Genomic DNA, 26,043 nt, shown 5'->3' with positions numbered 1-26,043 from the left:
GAAATGTTCGCGGTGGTTTTATGTTCGTGGTTTTTGCGGCGGCCACTTTACTGCGAACTTAAAACCACCGTGAACATCTTTCCATGGCAGTAAGAGACAACAGTGCAAGGTTCTACCGCAGAATTAAAACCACCGTGAAAAGTCCCTTTTCCTGCTACCGTGAACTTTTACAGTATATGACATCCATGACTTACCAATAGCTAGTCTGTCAATATGGATGATGATACATCCGTCCCCCATTGTCATTTATTTGTGTGTGTGTTGTGTACAAACACAGGATGTACCTCAGACAAAACATGCAGGACAGCTACTGTCTTAGTAGGCTAGCAATTTTCACAATGGTCACATGCAGGTAAAATACTGCAAGCAAACTACGTAATGTACTTGTATGAGACACAACACAACTACTTAAAAATGCACAAGACTGAGAAAACTCTTCCCTCATTGATTACCATTTTTCATTCATGAAGGACATTAGATACATTATGTACATTAGATAAAAACTGAATTTTCTGAAACTTCAAGAAACAGGCACAGTTACTGTACACTAGTGTTTGTTAAAGTGGCTTTTTTCAAGCTTAAGACATGTTTACTTAGTCTTTGTATGTTGTGTAAACTGGTATCTTTACTCCAGACTTGTTGCCTGTAACTCCATTTTTTTTTCTGAAAAAATCTAAGAACCAACAAATTGAATTGATGTGGGCTGCTAATGATATTCAGAATCTCTATGTATATTGATGACTCAGGGCTCGAAATAGTTTTTTCTGCATACCTGCACTGGTGTTGAAAATTACCTGCACCAGACAAATTTTACCTGCACCACTCTAAATTTAGGAAGTTTGGATCATACGAAAATTGTCAACCATTGCTATTTTTTTCTTTTATACTTGATAGGTAGTAACATTCAATGCAGCTAATAACAATCCACATACACTTACATCATATGACATTTATGTATAAAACCCAGTACATGAACCAGTGCAGGTTAGGTGCAGGTAAACACCAGAAATACCTGCACAGCTCCAATTTTACCCTGCACATGCAGGTGGTATTTGGAGCCCTGCATGTGTAGTTGATGTGGATGTGTACAGAGCCAGGAATGGCAGAGGGCTGGCTGGTATGCTTCCTGCTCCAGTCATTTCCTGCAGGTTTCCTCAGCCACCCCATACTCTACACACAGTTATGTACTTCTGTGTTTGTTCAAGAGTTCAAAGGAAATTGTTCACACACTTCAGGGTTCATGTAAGCCACTTCCTTAGAAATAAAGGCTGCTGACAGCAGATCAGTGTTTAAGAGGTGCTGCTATAAAAGTGGACTCTTGTAGACTTGATCAAGCACTGGACAAAAACAGTGACTGTAGGTATGGTTTATTAACTCACCCTCACTAAGGCTTTGAGTGTACAGTGTTCAACTTTATTATAATTATATACTATTAGATGTCATTCACTGATTGAAGAACTTGGTTGGTTGGTCTATTTGCCTTTTCCAAGAAGATGATGTTTTTGTGTGTCTGTGAACCATGAAAGTGGGTATTTTTATGTCACATATTAAGAATATGCAAAACTAGGCAATTTTCATACGTATTATCATAATATTGCTTGGCAAAGCTAAATTGGGGTCATTGAACTTTCTTTCTATGTGTGACATGCTTTAAATTGGACCTCTGGGCCTTAGCCCTAAAACCTATTCCAGTATAACCGATGGTGATAAAGTGATTCAGTTCAGTTCAGTTCAGTTTAGTTCAGTTTAGTTCAGAATTTGATTGGTGGTTGTTTGATCTTACTAGGATCATTACACATTTAGATATGCAGAACTTGGCCGTGGCTATCGAGTAATATACATGTTATTCGCTTGATCTGTTAAAGAAGAAGGACTTTGCACATCTTGCATTTCTGTGTATCGCTGGGAGTCTTTGCTGCTTTAATGATGCAATGTGCATTTTTGGTATGGTTGGTTACTATAAGGACAAGATTTTTCATAGTCCTGACATTACAAAAATATTTACATAAGCGAGAGTTCAGAGACCTCATACCTCCATGAGATGTGTATAGTTTTGGACGTTTCTTCAAATTCTTGTTTTGCCATATCAAGTATAGAAATAAAGTTGTAGTCTATTTTACTTTATTTCTTCTATGAAGTCCAAAACTTTTCGACATTTGTAAATATGTGCAAGATGCTTTGGAGGGATTACCAATGTTCAAATTTCCAGCATGTTGGTTCTCTAGCGATCTCGCCCTCCCCGGCTAGTGATCTCGCCCCCCTACCTCGCCCCCCTTTAGCGATTTCGCCCCCCCCCCAAAAAAAACGGGTTTACATGACATTTTATAAGTTGATTGGTATAAATCACAAAATGCAGTTTCAGAATGATATTAGTACACGAGTTTGATACATAACTCCATTCATACCTATATAATTATAATAAGATAGTTGAACTTGTTTCAGACAAGGAGGGTTGGGTCCTTTGTATTCCCATTATTGCATATACCTGAGTCTTGACATAAGATGTATTTCATTGTATTCACCTGTCCTCAAGCAACGTATATATCTCCAATATGAAGTCTCTACCATGAAGTGACCACAAAAGAACTATGTAATGTCTTTATTGATTATGCAAATATTAGGTATTAATTAGAATAACGCACATTTTGGTATATGCACCTGGCCAAGGGATATCTTCACCTCCAACATGACTGTTTTTTCTAGTATGTAGGAACTGATGCATTTACCCGTGTTTCTTAAGGGACTGTACGATATTTATCAGGGGGGGAGGGCTGGTGCGTTAGTGGGGGAGGGCCATGTCAAATTTTTTTGAGGTGGGGGGAGGGTCATGTTAATTTTTTTTTAGATAGGGGGGAGGGCCATGTTAATTTTTTGAAAGAATCATTTATACTATTGTTTGTTTTGATCTCTTGACATGGCCCTAAAACTGATAAAATAAGCCTTCTGAATAGCCTAAAATGCAAGAGCTTCCGGGGGCTTCGCCCCCCTAGGACCCCCAAAGTGGCGCTGCCCTGGACCAGCGTTCCTGCCAGGCATACGTCATTAAGCGTTCAGACTGGAAATACGCACTCTGCTCCAGAACTATACACTTTATTTCTTATTTACAACATTTTTTTTTTTGTTTCAAAAGGGCAAAATTTGCGGCAGAAAAGGGGCCCCAATATTGTTGTCAAGCGTCGATCGGGTCGGCTGTGCACTGGCACATGGCGCGGCACGCCCCCCTCCCCAGACGGACTGTCGATCGCAGCGCCCAGCACGTTGGGACGTCTTTTCTGGCTACACCGGCACTGATCACTGCAGCAGATTGCCCCCCTTAATAATGTATAATGTAATGTATAACGTTCTTGGTCTATGTAAAAAGAAATCCAGCCAAAGATTTCACGCCGAAAACGGGGTTACCTGAGGTCGCAGGAAGCAAACGCACGCTCGTGGAAGAATGACGGCGCGGCCTTGTAAAACCCGACCGATTCGATAAATTTGAGTAAAATCATCAGGCAAAATAGAAAATAAACACAAGGTGTGATGGCGCCGTTATTCTATCCTCTGGAAAAACTAATAGTATTTGATGCGGGAGGGCGCAACATCGATCGCACGAGGTAGACATTTTTTATTAAATGCCGGAAAAAAAATGGCAGGATTTTTCCGTCAATCCATGGGCTGACGAACTCACTGGCTAGAGCCCTGTTTCGAAGCATCAAAAACCCAAAATTTTCATATAGACATGACTGGATAAATAATACCCGGGCCAGATCACGGACTGCTGATTCTCCGTGCTTATACTAAGTTATAGTTATAGCGTATTTTGGGGGAGAGGGCGGACGTCGACTACAGAATAACGTGAGTAGGAAAAGGTAACCGGCATCCAATCTCAAGGGCATACTTTCCCTCTCAAATTGCAGGAAATTCTGTTTTAGAGGGTTTGAGAATCCAAATTTTCCCGGGGGAGCATGCCCATGGACCCCTGCCCCGACGCTGTGAAAAATTCTGGCGAGAACACTGGCTACACCAGTTGGACGCCGGGCGCCCTTGTGCCCTGACGTCTATCGGTTGTTTTTTTACCCGTTTAATGATGCCTTTCGGGGGGGAGGGCCATGTTATTTTTTTTTAGGTGGAGGGGGAGGGTCACGTTAAATTTTTTTGAGATGGGGGGGAGGGCCATGAAAATTTTTTTTGATCGGACTTCCAACGCACCAGCCCTCCCCCCCGATAAATATCGTACGGTCCCTAAGACTGGTACTTTACCAGTGTTTGTATAGCATTTAGCAACTATATCAACTTGCGCGTAGATAGTGTTTACAATGAGAAACTATTATTCACGTGTGTTTTTGTTAGTGCTTTGGAAATGTTTCCAGCACAAGAAAGAAAACACTGTGACAAATTGAAAACATATAGCTGACGTATTCCGTACCATAGACGGTGTTGATTTATACGTTCGCAGTAGCACTGTTTTTATGCCACCTCAGCTGCAAAAATTGTCTTTTTCATTTCAATGTCATGTTTTCACCGAACAATATAGTATCGACTTTCGAGGTATGACATCTTACGGTACGGTAATAAGGTGCCATATGGGTACCAGGTAACACACCATATACGTTACTCCCCAGGTGCAGTATAGTACCAGGTAGCGCACCTGTAATATGTAGTAACCAGCTGCTCTTGGGGGGGGGGGCAAAAACGCTAAAGGGGGGCGAAAACGCTAGTGATCTCTCCCCCCGGGGGGCGAGATCGCTGTCACACCGGTACAAAACCGTTTTTTCTCAGTGGACCGGTCCAGAAAAAAACGGACCTGAAAAAATTCGGTGGACCGGATGTTGGACTTTTTGGAAAATGAACATATTGTATGATCAGGCATTCACACGTTTTGGGGCTTACCGGTCAAAGAAAATAACAAGGGCAAAGTAGTGTAGAGACTATAGTCATTTCTACTAAAGTTTACAGCCAATAGACATAGGCAGTTAGCCTGGTAGGATTTTAAAATGCCAGTGGGTGTCGAATACTCCACAAAACAGATTTCTTTGTAGCGAAATGGACCATTGTTTTGAGTATCGTCCATTCAAAAGTTTTCACATACTGAATCAGGTTCAGGTCTGGACCTGAACCTGAACCTCTGGACCTGAACCGGACCTGGACCTGAATTTTCTGTACCAGTACCCTCCCCTACTCCAGACAATTCCTAGTTTGTTGTCTGAAGATGAATCTGATGTTTGTTTCAGATCTGAGACAGTCACGACCCTTAAGGAGTTGCTGGGCCAGCGGGCACCTTTCAGTTTCTTCCAGAGGAAGGAAAAAGAAGCCGCTGCCACGGCTGCGAGGGAGACGTCGACACACCGTCCTAAACGGGAGGGACCGGAAAAAGCACACACCTCACGCCTCAGGTCACAATCTCTCACAACAAGTAAGCAAGATGTGTACCGTTATTATTTACATTGCTAACATTCATCATCGGGGCTGGGGGAACTTTTCAAACTGTAAGTGACAACTATCATAGGACAATGTAGCAAAATACAACATGTAGGTAGATTAGATTGAAAAATAAGGAATGGAGAAAAGAACCCAAAGTTCTGTTGTTATACTAAAATGTCTATATTCTCAAAAATATGTGACTGTGTACAGTATGTTATCAGAAGCAACAAGGACGTTCAGCTAAGAAAATAAGGCAGATATGGCATTCTAGTATCAATGACATTATGAAAGAAATATTGATGGAAGCATTTTTGCACAATACGAAGGTTTGCTTATGTCTTTATATAGTAAGGTTCTTTTAGCACAACCAGAAAATAACTTACATCCAACGTTTCGGTGTCTGTCAGACACCATCATCAGGGTGGAATGACGGGAACTACTTCTTGCTGCTACTTATAGCCGATGTAGGTGGCGTTGCAGCAGCAAGAATGCCGTCCCAGACGTGACTCAGCTTGTATCCCCCCTCGTCTCTGTTCATGACTGGTACTGATTTTCTGATCCAAACTGCTTCTTTAATCCATCGAGTTCTAATCTGTTTTCCTCTCTGTCAATGACTCTTGCCCCCTCCCAGTCTATTACGCAATTGTTTCTATGCGTTTCAATTGTTTCTGAAACGTTGGATGTAAGTTATTTTCTGGTTGTGCTAAAAGAACCTTACTATATGAATAATTGCCAACCTGATGAAGTTATTCACGGTTGCTTATGTCTTATTGGGCACTCACTACAGTTGTTTATCTGTCCTGCAGCTGAGGTTGAAGAGGTAGCACAGCATGGGAAACCGGCACCTAAGAAACTGGACGACCTGATCGAGGAAAGCAAACCATCTCTTCTCAATGAGAAGGGCGAGCCCCTGGTTTCTGAGGGGGAAACCGCCCGCATGAGTGTCACTGCACGAGCGGAAATCTTCAAGAAAATCCAAGAAGAGGAGAAGGCAAAGTCTTCGAAGCTTCCCGTGGCGTCTGCAGCTCAGCGTAGAATACGAAGAGCACAGAGGTATGAACGGTCCAAAACACAGCCAATCACACCAGAAGAGCTGCATTCTGCCTCGCAGATAGCCTCCAGTTCCAGGAAAGATGCCGAGCCCTCTCCTCTCCACACCAGCGTGGAGGATGACCACGATGTTTCCCGCTTGACATTGGCGGAGAAAATGGCACTTTTTAATGAGAAAGCTGAACCTCCCAAGCCTCAGCCTAAGATAGCTACACCCACAAGAAAACGTCGCACTGCATCTAGATTTAAAACTCAACCTGTAACGGTAGAAGAAGTACAGAAGGCCAAGATGGGAGAAGCTGCAAAAATGTCCCCTCTTGTCATGAGCTTCCAACCTCCCCCGGACCCTGACGCCATGTCTAGTCTACCCATTGACCAGGCGCGGGAAATGCACGCCCAGTTCTACAACAGCGGAGTGTCCCTCGCACGATCCTGGTCAGATCTTCGTGATGCAGGGGCACCAGTCAAACCCATCCGCGGGATCCTGCGTCAGGACAAAAAGGAACATCCTGCAGAACCAAAGTCTATACTAGAGAAGAAAGATGTCCGAGGAGAACAAAGCTCTCCTAGAAGTATTCTCAAGAAAGATGCATCTGGCTTACCACTTTCTCCAGACACCAGAGTTAAAGGGATTCTAAAGAAGGAAAGATCGTTTGAAAGTGCTCATGAGGACCCTAAGGTACGCAGTCCTTATAAATCAGACATTGAAGAACCGAGAGTCAGAGGAATTCTGAAAACCCCTGAAAGGAGGACATCTTCTGAAGAACATATGGAGGGAATTCTGAAGAAGGCTTCTCCAGAGTCTCAGGCTCATGTGGAAGGAATACTCAAACCCAGATCCGACTCGGATGCCTCTCGAGAGGTGCGAGGGATTTTGAAGCATGAGAGAACTAGTGGTGAGGATGAGGATATGAATGGTGAGATGACCACAGCACCTGGCTGGGCGGCCAGTGTCGCACCCAGCCACGTGGCCAGACTCAGGCCGAGTGATGTGGTGGACGGGGGCGCACTGTCCAAGTCTCCGGCTGCAGAAACCACCTCGCCGCGTAGGCGGCGCTTCTCTCAGGAGAGGCACATGACCATGCCTGTCACTACTTCTGAGGTAGAGGAGGCAGAGAGAGCTACGTCTGAGGCAGAGAAACAGTCATCTGTCATAGCAGCCAGGTACGCTTTGTACACTAGTGTAGGCTAAGTCTGTTATACTACCGTCTTGTAGTTTTGTCTACATGAACATTCCTTTTAACTCTGCTTATGCTGCACCTTATAATTACCTCTGCTTATATGCTGCATCTAATCCTTTTTAATTATCTACCATCTATTAGGGTGTAACAATCTTGCAAATAACCCATCTTCGTTAAAACCTGCCTTGTTGGTGCCCATATCAATTTTGCAAATGCTTATTTTTTAACATGCTAAAAAGATATGCCAGTTTGCTTATTGACATGTTACATGCATTACTGACATGATGCCTGTATGTGGTATTGCAGGATTACATGAAGTATTTCAAGCAAGGAATCACTATCTGATAGAATGTAAATGTGTGTAATAGATAGGTTTAAGAAAGGTTATGTAGGCACCTTGAGTCTCGGTTTGTGTTATCTCTTATAATATATAATTACTTACTTCATCCCAAGGTAGTGAGGTATTCATTACCTTCTCCAGAAAGTTTTTTCATTGTGTCTGTTTGTCGTCAGCCAGCATAACTTGAATAGTCTCAGATGTATCTTTATGGGATGGTATTTGGGATGTCGGTGGACATTTACAAAATGAAGACGTGTTGTGTTACTGATGCAGGACTTCAAATTTTGATATATAATGTTCTGGATAAGCTATGGTGGCAATTTTTGGTTGGTAGGTGGCACTGGTGCTCAAGAAGAATAGCAGTGCTCGAATAAGTGGTCTCGCAGTCTTGCTGCTATAGTTATTTTCTCGCTGCAACTGTGCAAGGGTACTACTGTAATTCACTTTGTCTTCTTGGTACCAAACTGTTCTTGGAACTAAATGTTCACTGTGGCAGCAGGTGGGCATTAAAAAAGTCTCTTGTATTATTTGTTATCAGTAATGGTAAGTTCACGTTACAGTCGTCACCGTGAAAACCGTGAACGTAAAAGTACATTGAAAAATCAGGAATTACAGTACATCATAGCACATGTACTGGACAATGGACAGAAATGTAACTGTGTTACAAGAGTCTAAGGAAAGCCCCAATAGCTAATCTCCAAGCAGATCCTACGGTAGCATAAGATAGTATCAAAAGCTGGCAGAGGAGTGAAGCCGGCCTAGGAGTGTGTTTGGCTACCGGGGCAAATGGACACCTCTTGGCTGACTACACTCCTTGGCCAGTTTGGTACTATTTTATGCCATCGTAGGATCTGCTTGGAGATTATCCAAAGCAGCAACTGCACTTTCTCTCAGGTAGTGATTTCTCTGCTGGTGATTGATTGCTTTTGCTTAATGTTTGAATCTGTGGTGATGCTTACTTTGGGATATTGATGGCTAACTTCCACTGACACATTGACCTTTACTTGCACCCTACACAGGGAGGATGAAGTCAACAGCAGGTAGGTGTTTTCATTGACTAACCACTTTTATGTCACTGACTCATGTATCAAGTCTGGAAGCTCGACATTTTGTATTGCAACTTATTTTCTATATACAAAATGCATGTAGCTGATGTGTATTGTGTGTACATGTTTCTCACAAGGTTCTTCTTGTTAATTGGGCAAACATCAATTAGCCTTTTACTTGTCTAGATTTGTCTTCAAATGTACATGACTGTATGGAGTTTTTTAAAAATTGTACAGCTAGTGCTGAAATGATTTTTTGAGAATTGATGTGAGCAAGCCACATTGGCTTGATACTGTGATATGTGGAGTGCTGCTAGTCAGATAGAACTGTTATCATTAATGACAGATATACAATGTATATTCAGTGGACCACGATAAGGGTGTAGTTGTGGCCTAATCATGACTGTCCTTATATTGACAGGCTAGCAGCATTGAAGAGATCAGGAGATGAGGATTGGAAGGTGCGCTTACAGAAGGAAGATGCTTCCCAAAGTGTGACACTACGGGACCGCATGTCCATGATAGAAGTAGCAGAGGAGGGATGGAGGAAGAGGGTGAGTAGGGCTGCTAGCTGAGCTGTATACTATAAATGCATTTAAGTTCGCGGGGATTTAATTTCGCGGTAGCCGGAAAAGGGACTTTTCGCGGTGGATTGAAGTTCGCAGTAACACCATAGACTGCAGTCTAATACCATAATAGAAAAATGTTCGTGGTGGTTTGAAGTTCGCGGTGAAGTTAGTGGTCACCGCAAAAACTGCAAACATTAATCCACCGCGAACATTTCTGCATTTACAGTATACACTGATCATCATGTCACTTTTAGAACAAGGTGTATTGTACTGCAACACTACTAATAGTAACTGGGAGATATCATATATGAAATCGAAATGCATTGCAGGTCTTCCATGACCAATTTGTTGTAATGATATAATGTTGAACTGTAAAATTGACATGAAAACACTGTCAAGTCAAGTCAAAGTTATAGCCTTTGGGGAAGTCTGTTCAAAGGGAGACAGCGACTAATAGATGATTACTGTAAATGCATTTAAGTTTGTGGGGATTTAATTTCGCGGTAGCGGGAAAAGGACTTTTCGCGGTGGATCTAAGTTCGCGGGAACACCATAGACTGCAGTCTAATAGCATAATAGAAAAATGTTCGCGGTGGTTTTAAGTTTGCGGTGAAGTGGTCACCGCAAAAAACGCGAACATTAATCCACCGCGAACATTTCTGCATTTACATTATGTTTTGAAAAGGGGAAAAAATGTTTTTACTAGTGTCCTCTTCTTTCTGGTGCCTCAGGGACAAGTCTTTTTTTTTTTTGGAAGGGGGGGAGGGGTGCCTCAGTGACCAGCCTAATGGTACACTATTGTGTGTGAGTAGCTTTACTGGGGGTAGGGGGTGGGGGATAATCCTGCATTTTCTTGAAAATGTTGCCTTCCTAGTTTACACACATTTAGAAATATGCCAGTGAAAATATCTGGTTTTACTCACTGTATGTCCAGGTGGAGCGGAGGCCAAGCCTGACCCGGCCAGAGAGGCCCACCAGCCTGGCTGACCGTCTGTCCAAACTACAGGACAGTAGTGAGACCTGGAAACAACGAGTCGGCAGTAAAGACGCGGAACAGTTCACTGTGGCAGGAAAGCTGGGTGCCAAGGGCATGTCACCGCTGGCTTCTCCTGCAAGGTCACCTATGGTGGAGAGGAAAGTCAAGTCTGTGCCCAAACCACTCCACCATGGTACTTACATTGGATATGGATTCCTTTGTCACTAGCATTAACACTGACCAACAGACAACAATTCTGTTTGCAACTTGTGACACCAATTTTTAAAATAATGTAATTGAATTGACTACATTGTATAATACACCTTTCTACTGTTAACATAGAGCACCATCAAAAATGGTACTAGATGTGCCCAAGATGTGTAACGCTGGTTCACCTTTATCTGCGGGGTAACTTATATTCGTTGTTATTAAAACAAGGTATGCAGCGATATCAAGTCAACGGACAGTGGTTTCAAATTGCAATATTTTCAAAGCATTGTAATCTGAAACCACCATCCGGCGACTTGATATCCTTGAATACCCTGATTTCAAATACAACGGATAGAGGTTACCCCACGGATAAAGGTGAACATACGTTACATGTACCTCCAGCTTGAAGTGTCTGCGGCCAGGTAAGCAAATTTTCAGTTGATTGCCCAGCAATGACATGACAGTAAACTTGTCTACTTGGTACACTTAATCTTTCATGTAGAGGGCACCATGGCAGATCCTCTGGGTCACTTCAAGGTGCCAGCACCACCGCCGCCAGCCCCAGCACAGGAATCAGCCTTCCCACCACCCAGATGTGAGTTATGCCATACCTTCTTGTACATGTGGGTTCAAGTGTCACTTATGGGCTGGCATACTGTGATTACATATAGAATACAACACAGTGTATTCCGTATCACCCGAAGTTCCAGCCTGACCATGGGTAGGATTGCCCGACCAGCGAAGGCTGGGACCGAGGGTGATGCGGAATACACCGTGTTGTATTTTATTTATGTCATATCCACCTGAGAAAACTCATGTTTTGATGAGATACGCGCCAGAAGTTGAGAACATTTTGTGCCTATGAGTACGAACAAAAATTCCTTCAACAGTAATGTTCCAACGTCCGAATCAGGCATCCACGCCGCACTCGGATTATTGATAGAAGATTGTGTGGTTCGGCTTTTTATCACATGGTCCAGAACACCTGTATCGAACGTTATCGCGGCCCAGGTATGACATAAATGTAGTTACATGACTGTAAATGAGCATGCATATTTTTTATCGGTTATTTGCTCTACACCCATGGCCAGTTGGTTTGAGTTTATAACAAAATCTGCAAAGTATCTATGTTACATGTTCATGTGATGTTTAGGAATGAATCTGATCTGATCTGCCTTGTTCCAGTACCAACTCTGCCAGCCTCCAAACCTGCAGAGCCTAGCCCGGTCACCAGGACAGCAGTGGGAAGGCCTGATGATGAGGAAACGTTTGAGTCTTTCTATAAAACCAAAGCACCTGTAGATGTAGGGCAGGTGGAGATCAGCCTGGATGACTTTGACCAAATCAGCATTGATGCTCTGGTCAACACACCAAGGTACGTCTCACATACCTTCCTAAGGTCAGCTCCAGACGCCTGTTTCTTTGTGTCATGATACTGTCTGTTTGCAACTGCGAGCTATGGGAGGATACAATATTAGTGGTAGTCATGCCTGTCCCATAGATATACAATGTACATGTATGTAGCATCTCAGAGAAAAAGTCATACTATACATGTAACTTAAAGTAATGGATGCAACATGAACCGATTGTTTCCAAAAGATCATGACATAGCTATTGCCCCTACAGTTTATCTCAGACCTATGTAGTTAACATTATTGCCCCTACAGTTTATCTCAGACCCATGTAGTTAACGTTACTGCCCCTACAGTTTATCACAGACCCATGTAGTTAACGTTATTGCCCCTACAGTTTATCACAGACCCATGTAGTTAACGTTATTGCCCCTACAGTTTATCACCGACCGGGGTCCGTGGTAGTCCCAACTTATTTCGGAGTAAGGGGATTTTAGCATCCGTTTTGTGCCCAGTTACACAGTGTAAAATTAGCTTAGCGGATCCAAATCGCTGGTAGTATAAAATTCGACCCCTATATGCTGTTTTCGGTAAGTTTTTGTCGCCGAATCTTGGCTTCCGGGTATCGCTCCGAGGCCGCAAACAGTGAAGGGGCCGGAGCCGCTTGAGCGATGACGTCACCGCCATGGGCTTTCGACATGCATTAGAATATTCATTATTATGAGATTTGTAGTACTAGAATTTTCTTGTAAATAAGATATGTTAGACCATATGGTACATGCTTACTTTCTGTATAGGCGTAGTTCCCGGGAAAATTTTTTTTTTTAAATGCGGCATCGTTGAAAAAAGTCTCTTAACTATAGGTTTCAATGGGGGCGAGAAACTGGTGTGTGCCCCCTTAACGTTACTGCCCCTACAGTTTATCTCAGACCCATGTAGTTAACGTTACTGCCCCTACAGTTTATCACAGACCCATGTAGTTAACGTTATTGCCCCTACAGTTTATCACAGACCCATGTAGTTAATGTTATTGCCCCTACAGTTTATCTCAGACCCATGTAGTTAACATTATTGCCCCTACAGTTTATCTCAGACCCATGTAGTTAACGTTACTGCCCCTACAGTTTATCACAGACCCATGTACGAGGGGCGTTCTATAAGTATTGCCCCTGACCCACTTCCAGTTGTCAGATCTAGATGAAACTTTGCATGTGTAATGATTCATATCTCTATAGCTAATGTTGCAAAAAAACAATTCTGAACTAATTGTGGTTTCTGATTTACTTGTGTTTGAACTGAGTCAGGTGTGAAATGGACCAGGTGTGAAAAAGAGCCAATTGAGTGTCGAACAGTGATCCGGTTTTTGTATTTGAAAGGACGCACACCAAAGGAGACTTGTGATGAAATGACAGAAACTTATGGTGATGATGCCCCATCATATGACCTTGTAAAACGCTGGCATCCTGAATTCAAACATGGCCGGAAGTCTGTGGAAACAGCTCCCAGACCTGGTCGTCCCTCTTCTGCCATTGATCAGGCATCTGTTGGAGGACCAACCTGGGGTGTTCTACAAAAACGGTGTACAGAGCTGCATCAAACGATGGGAGAAATGCATAACTCTGGGTGGTTCCTATGAAGACAAAGACTAATAACTGTGCCAAGTTTCATTAATCTCCTACTATGGGAAATGGGTCAGGGGCATTACTTATTGAACGCCCCTCGTAGTTAACGTTATTGCCCCTACAGTTTATCACAGACCCATGTAGTTAACGTTATTGCCCCTACAGTTTATCTCAGACCCATGTAGTTAACATTATTGCCCCTACAGTTTATCTCAGACCCATGTAGTTAACGGTGCACACACCAGTTCTTCCGCGACCGGGGTCCGTGGTAGTCCCAACTTATTTCGGAGTAAGGGGATTTTAGCATCCGTTTTGTGCCCAGTTACACAGTGTAAAATTAGCTTAGCGGATCCAAATCGCTGGTAGTATAAAATTCGACCCCTATATGCTGTTTTCGGTAAGTTTTTGTCGCCGAATCTTGGCTTCCGGGTATCGCTCCGAGGCCGCAAACAGTGAAGGGGCCGGAGCCGCTTGAGCGATGACGTCACCGCCATGGGCTTTCGACATGCATTAGAATATTCATTATTATGAGATTTGTAGTACTAGAATTTTCTTGTAAATAAGATATGTTAGACCATATGGTACATGCTTACTTTCTGTATAGGCGTAGTTCCCGGGAAAATTTTTTTTTTTAAATGCGGCATCGTTGAAAAAAGTCTCTTAACTATAGGTTTCAATGGGGGCGAGAAACTGGTGTGTGCCCCCTTAACGTTACTGCCCCTACAGTTTATCTCAGACCCATGTAGTTAACGTTACTGCCCCTACAGTTTATCACAGACCCATGTAGTTAACGTTATTGCCCCTACAGTTTATCACAGACCCATGTAGTTAATGTTATTGCCCCTACAGTTTATCTCAGACCCATGTAGTTAACATTATTGCCCCTACAGTTTATCTCAGACCCATGTAGTTAACGTTACTGCCCCTACAGTTTATCACAGACCCATGTACGAGGGGCGTTCTATAAGTATTGCCCCTGACCCACTTCCAGTTGTCAGATCTAGATGAAACTTTGCATGTGTAATGATTCATATCTCTATAGCTAATGTTGCAAAAAAACAATTCTGAACTAATTGTGGTTTCTGATTTACTTGTGTTTGAACTGAGTCAGGTGTGAAATGGACCAGGTGTGAAAAAGAGCCAATTGAGTGTCGAACAGTGATCCGGTTTTTGTATTTGAAAGGACGCACACCAAAGGAGACTTGTGATGAAATGACAGAAACTTATGGTGATGATGCCCCATCATATGACCTTGTAAAACGCTGGCATCCTGAATTCAAACATGGCCGGAAGTCTGTGGAAACAGCTCCCAGACCTGGTCGTCCCTCTTCTGCCATTGATCAGGCATCTGTTGGAGGACCAACCTGGGGTGTTCTACAAAAACGGTGTACAGAGCTGCATCAAACGATGGGAGAAATGCATAACTCTGGGTGGTTCCTATGAAGACAAAGACTAATAACTGTGCCAAGTTTCATTAATCTCCTACTATGGGAAATGGGTCAGGGGCATTACTTATTGAACGCCCCTCGTAGTTAACGTTATTGCCCCTACAGTTTATCACAGACCCATGTAGTTAACGTTATTGCCCCTACAGTTTATCTCAGACCCATGTAGTTAACATTATTGCCCCTACAGTTTATCTCAGACCCATGTAGTTAACGTTATTGCCCCTACAGTGTATCTCAGACCCATGTAGTTAACGTTATTGCCCCTACAGTGTATCACAGACCCATGTAGTTAATGTCATTGCCCCTACAGTTTATCACAGACCCATGTAGTTAACATTATTGCCCCTACAGTTTATCACAGACCCATGTAGTTAACATTATTGCCCCTACAGTTTATCTCAGACCCATGTAGTTAATGTTATTGCCCCTACAGTTTATCTCAGACCCATGTAGTTAACATTATTGCCCCTACAGTTTATCTCAGACCCATGTAGTTAACGTTATTGCCCCTACAGTGTATCTCAGACCCATGTAGTTAACGTTATTGCCCCTTCAGTTTATCACAGACCCATGTAGTTAACGTTATTGCCCCTTCAGTTTATCACAGACCCATGTAGTTAACATTATTGCCCCTACAGTTTATCTCAGACCCATGTAGTTAATGTCATTGCCCCTACAGTTTATCTCAGACCCATGTAGTTAACATTATTGCCCCTACAGTTTATCTCAGACCCATGTAGTTAACATTATTGCCCCTACAGTTTATCTCAGACCCATGTAGTTAACATTATTGCCCCTACAGTTTATCTCAGACCCATGTAGTTAATGTCATTGCCCCTACAGTTTATCTCAGACCCATGCCCTCCACAAGCGAGCCCTGCGCCCACGGCGGAAGGTTGCGCCCGTCAGCAGTAACCCCCTGAGGAAACTCCAGGAGAGAACAGACATCAAACAGGAGTACGAGGAGCGGCGCCTGGGGGTCGCTGACCTGGAGCTCAAGAGAGCAACAGTACAGAAAGGTTTGTTTGTTTGTTTCTTGTTTGTCTATTAGAAATCTCCATTAGTTGAATGCATCAAACTATTCCTCCTGGAGCCCTCAACATACAATCCAATAAAATACATTACAATGAATTACACATGAATGTTGATCAGTCAATTAGCATCAATCAATAACATCATTAAATATATCATATTATCATATAGCCAAATGGAGTTGGCCAATCAGAGGCCCCCATTTCCCATGGGTTATCAGGCAGTAACCTCAAAAGTGGTCGGTTATTCTAATAACCGACCACTTTTTGGACCGCACCATTATACAGGGGACAGTCCTGAATTTTTTTTGTACTGTTGTTTGTGTGTAAACCATGCATAACTGTCAAAAATATTATGATTGATTGGTTATGTTAATTAGGGCTCCACGTGTGGAATATAGGGATACTTGAAAAGGAATTATGCTGATTTTACACATTTTCATTATGGCTTTCTAACGTGATTAAGCCGGTACCTTCCTAAATCACTTCATATATACGTACTTTGTCGTGCCCAAGTGAAAAGGCTCTGCATGGGGGGTACCAGGACTCCACTTAATACATGTAGTTTGTATTGCAAATAAGCTACATGTTGATGCTGATATGCTATCTCACAAACAGATGATTAGTTAAGATTATTAGTTAAATGATGATGATGAAATAATTTAATGTTTGTATTATATACAGACACTATTGTACAATATATATATTGCAAATGTATTTTTATGTAATGTATTAAAGTGTTTATTTGTTATAAAGGAATTTGTGTGAAATAACTGTCAGTTGGATAGGCTATATGATAATAACGTTAATGCCCCGCCTTATCCTCGGTGTATATGGTGAGATAATCCCTGGTCAGGTGCGATAACCACCTCATAAACCACCTCGTTCGCTACGCTACACATGGAATAGAATATATGAGATATATCAAAAAACAAGTAAACTTTTTTTAAATATTAAAATATGTATAGAAATTTATAAATTTATAATTTATTATATAATTAAAAAAAAATAATAATATAAATATTTTTTCAATTATTTTAAATTTTTATTAATAAAATATAATTAAAAAAGAAAAAAAAATAAATTTAAAAAACAATCTTTAATAATATTTTAATTTTAATAAAAAAAAATATTTTTAATAATTAAAAATTTTTTATATAAATTTTAAAAAAAAAAATAAATTTTTTAAATAAAAATAAAATTTTTTTTTAAAAATTTTAAAAAAAATATAAAAAAATTTTTTAAATAAAATTTTATTAAATTTTTTTCATAAAATTAAATTAAAATAATAAAAAAATTTTTATTAATTAAATAAAAATAATATTATATTTATAAAAAATAAAAAATATGAGTCCAGCACATCTTCAACGTATGATGTTCCATACCATGAAGTGGTTGTCAGCACCTTAGCCGACTCGGTGTGGCACAGACGGGGTTCTTAAAGAGGGAACGTTAATCCCCGAACGTAAGAAGAGTGACGCGCAGCCCTGTAATACCAGCGGCCGAACACTCTAGCGTTCCGCCCGTGGCAATCCCCCGGGGTGGCTAAGCCATTCCGATTATGCCTTGGCCAATGGGTGCAACTTTACTTATTGAACTGTATTCGGTCCCGCCTCAGCCCCCAATCACAGACGAGAGCCTGTAATCACTGTATTATAAACGAGAAACGCGCTGGTCTAGGGCGCCGACGAGCCACCAGACCCCTTAATAGCGAAACGAGCCCGGCTTGGTTTCAGACGTCACAACACTAAACCGTGGTAAGATTACACTTTTATACTCCTCCCGAACGTCGGCCCGGCTCCGACCATAGAATCCGCCTTCACTGGAAAGTCTGGATGTAATAACCGGGCGCCTCGTTCGCTGCGCTCCCTCGGTGGTTTATTCGGTGGTTATCGCACCTGAGCCAGGGATTATCTCACCATATACACCTCGGGCCGGGGCATTAACCCTTTATTATACAATACCATGAATTACACAAACTGAAGCTAGGTACTCAGTTCCAAGTGAGAAACGTCCTTTTCCGAAGGGCTCAAGATGGGTGACAAACACCCTGTCCCTCCCACGTCACACAACCCCACACTGTGGGGAGTCAGAGGGATGAGAAGAAAGTTGTAGGAAAGAAACTCTTTCTACAGTCTATTTCATGTGTTGGTGTGTTGTTGACTGTTGGGTTGTGTTGCAGTGAGTCAGCATGCAGGGTTTGCCAGCTCAGCCCTGGCTGGCCTGGCCAGTACAGAAGACTTCAGCAACGTGTCGCTCCGCAGCACACAGAGTCAGCAGGCCTCACATGAGCAACTCCTGCCATTCAGGGATGTCATGCTTCTACAGGTTAAAGGTGCAGATCTTTTAGTACTACTAGTATGAAACGCATCGTCAATAAGTAGTTACTCAAGCAACTGGCAAGTTTTTGTTAGTGTCACTGACACAGTGTCCACCAAACTGGTGGATTCCAGTTGAAACATTTGACCGTTTCCAAAACCATATCCAGTTGCTTGAGTAACTACTTTTTAGCATATCTTGTTACCTAATAACTATCCTACATCGACGTAGTGTAAAATGCATCTTTTGATACAGAACAAAAGAATACAATGGAAATGTTTTAAAAAATTCCCTGTACACCTTTCTCACGCGGCGGACACGATAGATCGAAATTGAGGTCAATGAGGCAAACAAAAGACTGTCCTTCATAAGTAGCATTTCAACCAATGATAGCATGGCAATTAGGAAATTGACCAATGAGAGAATGGCTGCATGTCCATCAAATATTTGCATTATTGTTATTGGGATCAGTTTACCCTACTCTAAATTGCTACATCTTTCGATGCATAAGAGTAGTTATAATATTTATTATTTGATCTTGTATTGTGAAAATTGGTGTGGTTTTGGAGAAAACCAAATGTTAACTGATTTTACTAATTTTTAGAAATGATTTTTTGGCCTATACATTTGTATGTACCTCATTTTCAATCTTTCATGGCCACCACGTGAGAAAGGTGTATTGCACAGCAGATTGCGACATTAAATCTCCTTGAGGTCAACCATTCTAATAGAGGCAGAATATCTACATGTACATGTAAGCAGGTGTAGGTTTACAGTTCAAGGAGAGCATATTATTGTAAACTGAAGTTTTTTTTTTACATAACTCTGGAGTGTTTAGACGTTAACAAGTCATAACAATGTATTTTCAGGTCGGCGACATGTCCAGACTAGATTAGTGGAGCCAAAGGCAGTATCACTGAACAGTGGAGACTGTTTTATTCTGGTTACACCCAACATAGTCGTCAACTGGATCGGAGAATTTGCAAATGTCATTGAAAAGGCCAAGGTGGGTACTGATTACGTTAGGTACAGATAATTTTTGTTGGAAATAGTTTGTACATTTGGATATAAGACTTTTTAAGTAAACATTCTTGAAATATGGCTACTCGGTGACTTATCTCAAATATGAAGTCCATCAAAGAAAAGCTTTAATATCATATGTATGTCTAACATGTGTACATGTGCTTTGTCAACAAGGATGATGATTGGTTAATTATTTTGATGGACTTTTTAACTGTTTAACTGCATGTATAAGTATGGTATGTGCAACAATCATTTACTCATCAATAACTACAAATGTTTTCACTAGCAGTTCCTGTACCTTACCTTTAAGCTGATAAGTTTCAAGAAGCGAGTAAAAGGAACCAGTGCATAATTTAAAGTAACCCGGTGTGTTCTTGTTCTACCATTAAGTCTGCAGAAATAGCCTCGGTTGTCCAAGCCAAGAAAGACCTCGGCTGTAAGGCCAGCACTCTCATCAACCTGGAGGAGCCCAGGAAGGAACTACACAAGGCCAAACCATTCTGGAAGGCTCTTGGGGGCAAGACTGATTACCAAGGTACTGACATATACATTGTAGTTTGATGTGACTTTGTGAAAACAAATTACCACTTACTACTCACATACTTAGTTAGACCTTCGCTCGAACCAATCCTGAGATCTTTCTCCAATGCACTTGGTCCTCTCCTCCACAAGTGAGTCTAGTATCATGCATACTTGTGTCTCTATGTGCTGTACAGTACTACATGTAGGTTGTTCATGTAGGTAACCCTGGGTCTTCCCCTACTTCTTTTTCCTTTAGTAGTAGGCTCCCAGATTACAAGATGGTGTGCAGTGATTTCAGGGTGTATAACACAATGACCAGCCAGTTTCAATCTGTGCTGTTGTATTTTTGTTTCTGTACCAGTTAATAATGAAAGTGTTGTAAGTTTGACAAATGTAAATTGTATGGGATGGCAAGAATCTTCTTTACGTAAAGAAGATTCTTGCCATCCCATACAATATACAGTGACCATTTAACAAGGGTTACATGTGGGCACATCTAGTACATGTACATGTATATGTCACATGAAACAGTCAGTAGAGATTCTTGAGGAATTTTCTGGAAAAAAGGATGGATTAGAGCAGTGTAAGGGAGTGAGCAGAGTATAGCCTCACCACCCCTTCTACATTTCACAAGTTTTAGAGCCTAAATCATTGGGATGACCTTGTTTTCGTGCAAGTTCACATGCATTTTGGCGGGAGTTTTCAAAACGACCACCAAGAACAGAATTGGGTCTACTGGGGTGAAGACTTTGTAGTGTTGTAGTCAGGTCAGGGATCAGTTTGAAAGTATGCATGCTGAAAGTTTTGGTGTGCAGCACCCCTGGTTAGACAAATACTAAAACGGAGTATGTAATGGTTGTGCTTGACAGGAGCTGGTGATGTGAATGAAGATGAGATCTATGAGATGAAGGTGGCAGCCACTAACTGTGTGTACCAGGTGCAGGACAACAAGCTGGTTCCATATGAGGACTACTGGGGCAAGCTGCCTAAAATAGACATGCTAGATTCCAAACAGGTATGTATCAAACATGCACCCAGATGTGACACCTTCATTGTATGGACATACATTGTACAAGTGACTTGGAACAAGTGGTGTTACTTCCACTGTATCAAAGATGTTCAGACTGTTGATTTTCACCATGCGGCAACATTTAGGTTATGGAAACTCATCTGTGTTGGTAATATTATCATAGTACAATGCTAAATAAATCTTTCTTCCACCACAAAGGTATACACAGGTCAAATTTTTAATGACCACAGTTGCCTTCTTCAGGATCAATGCTGATAACCAATCACTTGAGACATAAACTTGCTGGTAATCATTTACATGTGATCATATTAACACGTGATCTTGCAGATACGTGACGTCAGCAATTGGCAAAAAAACGTCAACCAATTGCTGACGTCACATATCTGCCAGATGTTGGAAGAAAGTTAAGTATTGTACTACTACGAAGTACATACACGCAGAGGGTTTTCAAAATGTGAAGAATAGAATGGCATTTTCTTGGATTTGTTACTTCCTCATTTTGCATCATTACGTCCAATATATCCGTAATACAAGCCATGTTCACCCACCACTGCAGGTTTTAGTGTTTGACTTTGGTAGTGAGCTGTACGTGTGGCAGGGTCGGCAGTCTGACTTCACCAAGAGAAAAGTGGGAGTGAAGCTAGCGCGGCAGCTGTGGGAGATGGGCTATGACTTCTCCGAGTGTGACATCAACCCTATCTATCCCCACGGTGGCATGCCAAGGTGGGGACCATTATCTTCTCTTAACACATTTTCAGATAGATATTAATTTTAGGAAGTATATAAAACGTGCATGCTACTTCACATTACACAATTAAGTACCAACTAGTCTTGTGTACAGCAAAAAAACAGTCACTATTGTACTAACCTTCCCAAGTACTCTTTAATTGAATTAAGTAATTTCAAGCTCTGGCTAAATACAATGTGTCTGATACGTATACGGCCTGACGAAAGTTTAGTTACAAAGCCAATTTGAGGGGCGATGTTAAAAACTTATCTTGCTATGTGTTGTTTGATATCTTGTCATGTGAACAATTTGCCGTCTTAGTGTGCACATTGTCCCTAATTTATGCCAAAAATATTCACGATGAAGGAAGTGTCTATACGTACAGGAAATGCATGGGTAGGGTCTGCATGGGTTTAGTGAGTGAACCAAACACACATCATGTAATTCACCACAAGTGAAATTCTTCAAATTGTGACTTCATTGATAGTGATACATAATCTATTGGAAAATAACACTTCTAGAGTTTAGTACTCCAAACCTTTAATTTACTCACACAAATTGAGAACAATATTCAGTTTTGGTATGTTTATGTTTTCCCATTGTGTTCATTGTATTTCCTATTTTCTGTCAAGACTCAATCATACTCACAGCTTAGCACAGTGTTAGCATATCGGCTGTATATAGGAGATAGGAGCAAGTTATAGAAACCTTCATGGTTATTGGATAAGCAATGGGCCTTCTTCTGTTCTCCTTCAGTAAATCCTCCAAGAGACCTCAGTGGGCACTGTTTGCCAAGGTGAATGAGCGGATGGAGACAGTACTCTTCAGGGAGAAGTTTGTCGATTGGCCAGACTCTACTCGCATTATCAAGTGTAAAGGAAATGATGGTACGGCTGTCAAGGTAAGACAAACAACTGGACAACCACCATGCTGACTGGTTAAACCTAGATGCATTGATTTGCAAGACATGGTGTATAATGTGCATGATGTTTGTAACTGGGATTACATATTATTTAACTTTTATCACACAAATTTACCTGGCAACAATCCAGCATGGGAACAGTTAACTCCAGACATGGCTGTTCAACCATTCTGTTGGTCAACATGTCCTTTTCAGATTCAAATAAGTAACACTAGGTCAGTCCGTGAACAAGATGTACTGTGAAGACATTAAACATTTTTGAGGTACATATTTATGCCTTCCAAAGTGTCACTTATTGAAGATTATTCTACTTATAGGTGATGTAAAACTTTGATCGTTGCTTCTGCCACAAAAAACCTTGACTGCCATCTGTCTGAGTTTTTCAAAAAGATGTGGTGTGAACTTAATTATATTAGCAATTATATTAACATTTAGCAAAAGTCATTGGCACATGTATGGACTTACCGGTACATGTATTTGTGTTGTTGAATGTTAGACTGATGTGACCCTTGACCTGAAGCCGTATGACGCCAAATTGCTGGTGCCAGTGCCTGAGGACCTAGCGAGGTTTGTGCTGGAAGGTGTGGATGTCGGGCGGGGCACGGGGAGTGTCAGTGTAGAGGAGAGGCGTGGTCAGGAGATCACTACGCTAGGTAAGGCTTAGATATCAAGTATAGTTCATCTTGATATACAGGCTTCATGCAGCCTGGGTACCATCTGGAAAGTAGTTCACTCCAGTGTTCATTATATACTATGCACAGTAGTTTCTAGCTCTAGTTCATTATACACTTTATACATTTGCTTCTCTGCTGTTCCATCTGGGAACCCTGACCATCTTAACGTCTGGAATCATCCAAATTTTGGACGCAGGTGATGATTGGTCCTCACATACGAGCGAATTATGGAATGGATTCAAGCGCTTGTTCGGACCAGTGTTCCAACACCGGAAAAGCCCTTGCACATGCGGGCGCCGGCCTGTTGTCATCAAACGAGAGCTCTAGTCTAGAACCCAATTCTTAATTCGCTCATTAACTGACGTTAGCACCAAACGGTTTGAATGTGCGGGTCTCTAGACAGATAGCAGAAGCAAACTACTATCCGAATGGTACCCAGGCTAGGCTTAATGTGCATTCAAATATTTTCATGTTTATGATTTGATGATTCATGTTAAATGATAGAGAGGAAAGTATGATTTATCGATACATGTAGATGTCAATAAACATTTCTTGTGTTACCACAGGGACCAAAATGTGGCATGTTCTTGAGTATGAGAGCAGTGAGATGCCAAACCACAGCATCGGGCAGTTTCACAGTGGTGACACCTATGTGGTCAGGTGGCACTACCAGATCACTGCTGTTGGTCAGTTGTCTGGACATATGTATTTTTCTAACATACAGCTAGAGAGTTGTTCACTACAACACTATCACTTGTAGTGGAACCTGGTACATGTACATATAGGAATGACAGATTCTCTTGTTTTATCAACTTTTATGATGCTATAGACATTTTTGCTGTAATATATCCCTCACTAAAGGATGTACTTAGATCGTACTATTTACAGTTTAACTGGCAACAGTTAGAAATAATTAGCCTCTACCAGGCTCCCCAGGTCTCTGGAAAAGTAGAAATTGGCCAAATTCATGTACACAGTAAACACACCAGAGGAGTTAGATGGCCTAGGAGTACAGTTTGCGACCTAAAGAATCACACTATGATGCCTCCTTCAATACTTCTGTTTTACATGTAAGTGAATAGGACATCTGAAATTCACTCCAATTTCAACTCCACCACAACATTGGGTCCATTTTGTTTGCATAACCAGCTGTTATTTTTCTAGGTTCCAAGTTGCATGGTGGCGTGTCCAAGCGGAATGCAGGGGGAGTCGGTCGTGAGCGTTATGCCTACTTCTTCTGGCAGGGCCAGGACAGCACTGTTAATGAGAAGGGGGCTTCTGCTCTGATGACTGTGGAGCTGGATGAAGAGAGAGGCCCTCAGGTACATGCACAGTGTGAATGACCTCTTCTGATACATGGTTATTACAAATGGTCAGAAAACAATGACCATGGCAATGAAAGAGTTTCCGTCAAAAAGTATTGTCCAAATATTTCCAGCAAAGTCACTAGAAATTAGACCAATAGACATGTACATAATACAAAAAGTTATTACTTGGATTATTAGTTACCACCTGAATGTCTGACCTCCATTTACATATAAATAAGAGCACTGTTGATGACAATGTTATATTGATTTATGACTTAAGAGTGGTGGAGGTGCCTGTTCCTACACCATCAGATTCTCTTAGTACACAGTAAATGAAGATGTAGAACAACACTTTTGAGAGATTTTACTGAGTGATGATATTTTCATAGCTTTAGAAATGCACACAGTCCTCCATCACATTGCAGTAACTCGCATACTTAAAGTTCTCAGACATCCACTCTTCTCACCTGAGCTAGTTTTCTGTCCCATTTCACCCTTCTTGTCCCTTTTTAAGCCCCCCTTCACATGAGAGCAAGAATGAGCAGGAATGTCATCAGAATGACAATTATTTTCTATTCCTCGCAATTCCTGGCAATTCGTAGTTTATTCCATAAATCCTCACTGCATTCCAGCTATTTGTGCCCATTCTTTTGGCTGGCCCGAAAGTTTTTGACATGTTAAGGCTAGGCAAGACACTCAGAGTTACTCATGCAGAACGATTTCCAGAGTCTACCCGAAGGGGTGGAGTAAGTCAATGCCCCCTGGGTGGAGATCTGATAAGCCATGGAGGTGGATAAGCTCTACATTAACCTGACCCCTCTCCTGGGACAGGCCATGTTTGGGCCAAGGTTTGGACAGCACATTTGTAAGTCAAAACTGGTTAAATGACAGAATCAAAGTGACAGAAAAGTGTGCAAAGAAGTTCAGATAAAGAAGTCGACCAGTTCTAACGACAGTGCCCTCCAGTGATTTTTTTATATAGTATCTTTGCCTTCCCGTTCCTACATCATTTCATATTTGACTCGGCCTTTCCTATTTTTTGAGGAAGGTGAATAGTAACAGTTGTTTTAAAAGTAGGAAATCCTTCGATATATCTGTATTTTTTACTTCAACTATGATAAGAAAATACAATGAAGAAACATAAATTGCTGCCAGCTATTGCCCTGATACGGTAACCGTAATATTTCCATACTTCCACAAAACATGATCCACCTTTCTACATAGCCAAAATGGATCTGTCCACTGTAGGGAGAATACATTGTTTAATCAGTAAACCGTCCTTTCTTAGGTC

The 26,043-nt window shown here is 41.5% G+C and overlaps 1 protein-coding gene across 8 annotated transcripts in view; it reads left to right on the top strand.

Annotated features, from left to right (window-relative positions):
• Positions 1-26,043, top strand: part of LOC118405565 (supervillin-like) — an 83,663-nt gene that overhangs the window by 44,681 nt on the left and 12,939 nt on the right. For 7 of the 8 annotated variants that reach the window (XM_035805108.1, XM_035805107.1, XM_035805106.1 and 4 more), the window contains 17 exons: positions 5,214-5,395; positions 6,210-7,617; positions 8,994-9,014; positions 9,442-9,574; positions 10,524-10,758; positions 11,278-11,370; positions 11,961-12,150; positions 16,041-16,216; positions 18,411-18,563; positions 19,417-19,553; positions 19,961-20,105; positions 20,962-21,107; positions 21,679-21,845; positions 22,606-22,750; positions 23,268-23,424; positions 24,012-24,131; positions 24,610-24,767. In XM_035805108.1, coding sequence (XP_035661001.1) covers positions 5,214-5,395; positions 6,210-7,617; positions 8,994-9,014; positions 9,442-9,574; positions 10,524-10,758; positions 11,278-11,370; positions 11,961-12,150; positions 16,041-16,216; positions 18,411-18,563; positions 19,417-19,553; positions 19,961-20,105; positions 20,962-21,107; positions 21,679-21,845; positions 22,606-22,750; positions 23,268-23,424; positions 24,012-24,131; positions 24,610-24,767 — 3,766 coding nt within the window. The remainder of the gene's footprint in view (positions 1-5,213; positions 5,396-6,209; positions 7,618-8,993; positions 9,015-9,441; positions 9,575-10,523; positions 10,759-11,277; positions 11,371-11,960; positions 12,151-16,040; positions 16,217-18,410; positions 18,564-19,416; positions 19,554-19,960; positions 20,106-20,961; positions 21,108-21,678; positions 21,846-22,605; positions 22,751-23,267; positions 23,425-24,011; positions 24,132-24,609; positions 24,768-26,043) is intronic. The other variant, XM_035805104.1, reaches the window with a different exon arrangement.

This window comes from Branchiostoma floridae, chromosome 18 (assembly GCF_000003815.2).
Source record: "Branchiostoma floridae strain S238N-H82 chromosome 18, Bfl_VNyyK, whole genome shotgun sequence".
NCBI classification, from domain to species: Eukaryota; Metazoa; Chordata; class Leptocardii; order Amphioxiformes; family Branchiostomatidae; genus Branchiostoma; species Branchiostoma floridae.
The sequence above is the reverse complement of the archived record's forward strand: the minus strand, read 5'-3'. Positions and strand labels throughout refer to the sequence as shown.